At 38.4% G+C, this 5,097-nt stretch overlaps 1 protein-coding gene across 1 annotated transcript; it reads left to right on the forward strand.

The window, feature by feature from the left end:
• The first annotated feature begins 500 nt into the window (after nucleotides 1-500).
• LOC111263657 (putative pseudouridine-5'-phosphatase) lies at nucleotides 501-2,264 on the forward strand. The gene is made up of 3 exons (XM_022838953.2): nucleotides 501-1,178; nucleotides 1,571-1,684; nucleotides 2,079-2,264. Exons 1-3 carry the CDS (start codon nucleotides 696-698, stop codon nucleotides 2,199-2,201), a joined length of 720 nt encoding a protein of 239 aa, XP_022694688.1. The 5' UTR covers nucleotides 501-695; the 3' UTR covers nucleotides 2,202-2,264.
• Nucleotides 2,265-5,097: the final 2,833 nt, after the last annotated feature.

Below are 5,097 nucleotides of genomic sequence, written 5' to 3' on the forward strand. Positions count from 1 at the left end.
CTACTTACTATTTGCAGAGCAAAAACTATACATCTTTTTTGCGACGGAAATCTAATTTGACAGCAGTCGCCATGACCGTAAATCTGATCATAACGGACCACCCTTGAAGATTTCCTGGATTATAAATTGTTGCAAGAACGCCGTTTATTTATGGGTTCAGGCGATCACTCTAATCACGTATGAATATATTTTGTATTCGTTCAGCAGAGTTACATGAACCTCAAGCAAATCACATTCAAATTTAACGATACTATAGATTGTTATAATAGATTTTTTAGCCTACTTTAAAACCATTATTGACGATGCAATATTTTTGCTCAGATGCAAATGTCGTGCGGCGGCGGTTTCAAAATGAACCCAGTATCATTGCACTTGATCATTGGGGACAATTTTTCAGTGGGCGCTCGCCGACTGCTGCAAAGCGTTACCCTTTCTCGGGCCGCTGCCGCGCACCTCCTCTCTATTTTGCCTCGTGTCTACAGAAGGCATCACACCGGCTTAGAAAGGTAAAGATCCTGTGCTTGACCAGCGCAGTGAATCCATTATCGTTTTGTTTACCAATAGCTCTATATTTACTGCGCGAGCAGATGCCAGTGACGTTCGAAGCCCCGTCGTCCATAAACACGTAGCAACAGTGTAAAAATTCAAACAAATTTGAAGTCGAAATAAGTCCTGTAAGCTCTGCCATAGCTGACATGATTCTCAATGTCGACACAAGTTACAGACCGGTTACCCACTGTATCTTCGATATGGACGGCCTTTTGTTGGACACGGAGAATATCTATTTTGAATGTTTTGACGAGGTACTTAAGGGGTTCGGACATCGCTACAACCACGAAATGGCCAACCGCTTACGAGGAACATCGCGAGCTGTTAGCAGTAAAATTACAGTTGAGCATTATCAGCTGCCGATTACTGCTGATGAGTTTCTCCAAAAACTGGATGCGCTTCTTCCTTCGAGAATAGGTAATTGTCAACTTATGCCAGGTGCCGACAGACTGGTTCGCCATCTGCACAAGCATAAAGTTCCGATAGCCATAGCTACTGGCAGTTCACTTGAGTATGTTAAAATAAAAACAAGGAATCATCAAGAGTTCATTAAGCTTTTTCTTCATCTCGTGAGTGGAAGCGACGACCCTGAAGTTAAGCAAGGAAAGCCGGCTCCCGATGTCTTCTTGGTACGTCAAACTATCACCTCGTACAGTGATCTGTATTTCGAAGCTAGTTGTTAGCTATGTAGAGCATGAGGTTCTGAGAAAGTGACTGCGCCTTTTTTCTTTAGCATTACATATTCACAGTAAATATTCAATATTTTAATCTATACTAGCTACTTATAAACAAAAAGAAAAGTATATTCTAGTTATATTTGTTAAGTGAGTCATGGTTTGCTTTAACCGGCAATATGATGCTGACATGAACAGAATAATACCATAGTGAACTTTGTCTGTACTTCGTTATAATTGAAGAATTTGTAGGAGCTCGGTAAATGTTTGTACCGTGAAACGGCACTTCGATACTGACAGAAGCTTAGTACACCTATTGTTCTACGATACATTATTAATAATTATAGGTGTGCGCCAGGCGTTTTTCGCCCCCCATCGAAGGACCCGAAGCTTGTGGCCAAGTGTTGGTGTTTGAAGACGCTCCAAATGGCGTTCGCGCCGCGTTAGCGGCAAATATGCAGGTGTGCATAGATTTAAAAACTCCCATAAAGTAGAAGATTAAGTTAGGTAATGTTATTATATATATAATGCTACAAGTGAACTAGCTTTAAGCAGTTCAGAGACACCGCATTGTGTCTACTCAGGCTACATCGCAACCATAGAAAATAACTTCAACTATTGCCGACACTGTCGATGGAAGTTCAGAAGTCTCAGAAAAAACATCGAATATGCTGTATTGCTAAAAAGGAGCTGATATTTGTTTTGAAAGCGGCCTTTAAGACGCGCTACTATATTATAATGTCGCTTTACTTGTTTTCTCTTTCTGCATCAACAGACTAGATTCGTAAAGGATACTTTGATGCAATAAATGTCTCGTTAACATTACCGTTATTCAATGATGTATTGGTGTCGTAGGTTGTCATGGTTCCGGATCCTAAAGCTATCACACCCGAACAGAGAAAAGAACCTACGATTTGCATTAACTCATTGGAAAACTTCCGACCAGAGCTATTTGGTCTGCCACCGTTCAGTGACTAAATTCTGAATGCATATTTGCTACCGCGCAGTACATTGAAAAATAAATGAGATTTTTTAAAATTGCCCATGCTGTTCTTTCTTCTATTATAATTACAATGACAATTTGCAGTTGAATTTGCTATACAAAAGTAATTTTTAAGCAGGTTTTCACACACACCTATTCAGGTGTGTGAAGAACGGGCCCATGCAAATTAAGAACGGTTCGTCATTTACTTCGTGTCCATTAGATATGGTCACCACTATTGCAACTTTTTATGGATCCTCAGAGAAACCTATCATATATGTTCAGGTCCTCGTAGTACACCTTAACACTGCTCAGCGCTACGCTTTCGAAGTAATTGGAACTTTTCGCATATATAATATATGTTGCTTTATTGATTTGATTGTTGGCATGCTTTCTCGCTTCAGTGCTGTAGTAACTCATACGACTAGGCTGTTATATGTTTTAAGTTTCTCCAATATATAAAGTACAATATAGTAACTCTACAAGTTTTTGATCCGGTATCGCAGTTAGGACAACGGTTAGCGCCCAGCACAGAACGAACCGTGATGCCTACGCGCGGGTGCGAACCTAGACTACAACGCGTTCCAAAAGTTTTTAGGTGAACACATTATTCACTAAGCTACCGCGGGACTGCAATTCTTTGTCTAAGTAATACTATTTTCAACTTGATTACAACCATGTTACATGACGTACAGTTACAGACAACTAATTTTTTCCTGACGACAGATTACTTTAGCACTGGTTCAAGATTCCGTCGAATACCATCAATTTGGAGGGATTTAGCCACAGAAGGTATTATAATATTTAGCGCCTTTCCCATTATTCAATTTTTTTTATCGAAAAATAGCTTTGAGGTCATTTAGAGCCAGTTTTTCTAACTGTAATCGTTTTAAGTTTCTGTTCCCTAACTTAAACCGATTGGGGCGTATTACCACGTTAGTCACGTACTTTACGCACTGCATAGATTGTTTCACATAGCATTAGATGAAATAATTGCTAACACGTCACTTACGTTTCATGGTCTTAAATCAGCAAGCGATCGGCCCAGCTTACAACTAGCGTTTTTTGCCACATCTACTAGTTTTTTGCCCTAATAACCTTTAACTGTAAGTTCAATACTGTATTATTCTGCTCATAATCGACATATTCCACTAAATGTTGTGACGAGATGTTTATATCTTCTTCCGATATCTCCTTTCCTGTATATCCCAGCTGGGGCTTATCTATGCGATGAGCAAACCAATTGCCCCGTGATTTTTTCGTGATTGACCGCGCTCCTATCCAAGTGCTACCTTCCAGGCAAGTTCAAAGCTTATTTATTTATTTAGGAACTATTTAATTTTCTATACATCTAGTACTGATAGTTATTTATCATTTCAGCAATTCTTAAAAATATATTTAAATTCGAAATGTCGGTTTTTTAGAGATTTTGCTATGCCAGGCATCCATGTCGTATTGCCCTCTGTACAATTACCACTAAGTTATTCCAAATTTTCACAATTATAGAAACTTTCGCTCATCTCTAACGTGTTGGACCTTTGTTGAACTATTTAAGATTTTATTCTCTCTTACATGTATTAATAATCTTAAAAAAAAAATAACAATAAATAAGCTAGGTAATTTCATAGGTAAAAATCGTTTCGCTAAGCGTAGTTTAAGGCAGCATCTTAATTATAGTTCTAGCAAGTAACACAGGTCACAATTCTGATATTCATTCGTTTTCGCTGTTGATCAATAGGGTCTGCTAATAGTGTTCATCACTATACCTATCGCTACCGGTAAATTTGCCATTTGGAATTCTTTCTCTCAGGTTTCACATAGTTGTTGAATTAGCAGTGAAATACCACCGCAAATCTACGTTAACTTATAAAAACCGAAACGTTTCAAGAATTTCGATCAGGAACTCTAGCAATGTGCCTCGATCCAAAACATGTAAAACACCTTTCCTATATGATAACAATATGAATCGGACCCACTCCGCCTGCCTGCCTGCCTGCCTGCCGCATTTATGTGTCTCCAATGGGGCTTTATGCACAGTTTGCGCTGCCATGGCGACACCTTTAAGCTAGCGCCTAACAGACGTTAGCGCCCAGGAATAGTTTTGTAGATCCATCGTAAAAATGGCAAATACGATCCTTAGAAGGCATCGAAGAGCTGCAAAATTCGAATTATCCTGAGTGATTTGACCGAAGTGAAGAAAATGTATCGGAAATGTGTAGACCTTGGCTATTCTGTACGGCCAAAGCACAGACGCACGTCACGACTCGATAATGATACATCGTTTAGTGATATTTTTGGAGGATATCTGATTCTGACAGCCGCGCCAAAACGTCGATAGCAACCGTTACAGGAGGTGAGCGTTTTTGCGTGTCTCCAGCATATGATTTTTCGAATGTTAGCTATTCATGGTTTTTCTTGAAAGAGTGATCGTGCTCAAATGTTATTAGCTATTGAGACCTACTTGTTTGTTTAACTAGAATTTTAATATGTGCTTTTGTCTTTGATTGTCTTCTTATGTGTATAGTTTACTTTCAAAATGGACTCGCGGATCATGTTTTAGTAAAAATTAGACGGAAAAATTATTGATAAAATCTAAAAAATACATGGAACACGATGTCCCCAAAAAAAACATCTTCGGATGGTAGCAGCTTACCAGGAAAAAGAATTTCAACTACGAGAAAGAAAAAACTAAAGAAATAACTATTCTGATATAACAGATCATTTGCTGATAATAGGATTATCAAAAAAAATTTCTTTATATGGAGATATAGACACATATGAGAGAGATAAACCCAAAATGTTAATTAAAAACATAGTAGCGTATCTAACCTAAGTTTCAGTCAAAGAAGACATGGTGAGTAATTCAAATAAGTTGTTTGATATGTTGAAATT

Source organism: Varroa jacobsoni, unplaced genomic scaffold, assembly GCF_002532875.2.
Source record: "Varroa jacobsoni isolate VJ856 unplaced genomic scaffold, vjacob_1.0 scaffold_781, whole genome shotgun sequence".
Taxonomy (NCBI): domain Eukaryota; kingdom Metazoa; phylum Arthropoda; class Arachnida; order Mesostigmata; family Varroidae; genus Varroa; species Varroa jacobsoni.

Coding starts and splice junctions, on each gene's coding strand:
- LOC111263657 (XM_022838953.2), top strand. CDS start 696: ATGATTCTCAATGTCGACACAAGTTACAGACCGGTTACCCACTGTATC. Junction 1,179..1,570: donor CGGCTCCCGATGTCTTCTTG/GTACGTCAAACT, acceptor TAATAATTATAG/GTGTGCGCCAGGCGTTTTTC. Junction 1,685..2,078: donor CGTTAGCGGCAAATATGCAG/GTGTGCATAGAT, acceptor TTGGTGTCGTAG/GTTGTCATGGTTCCGGATCC.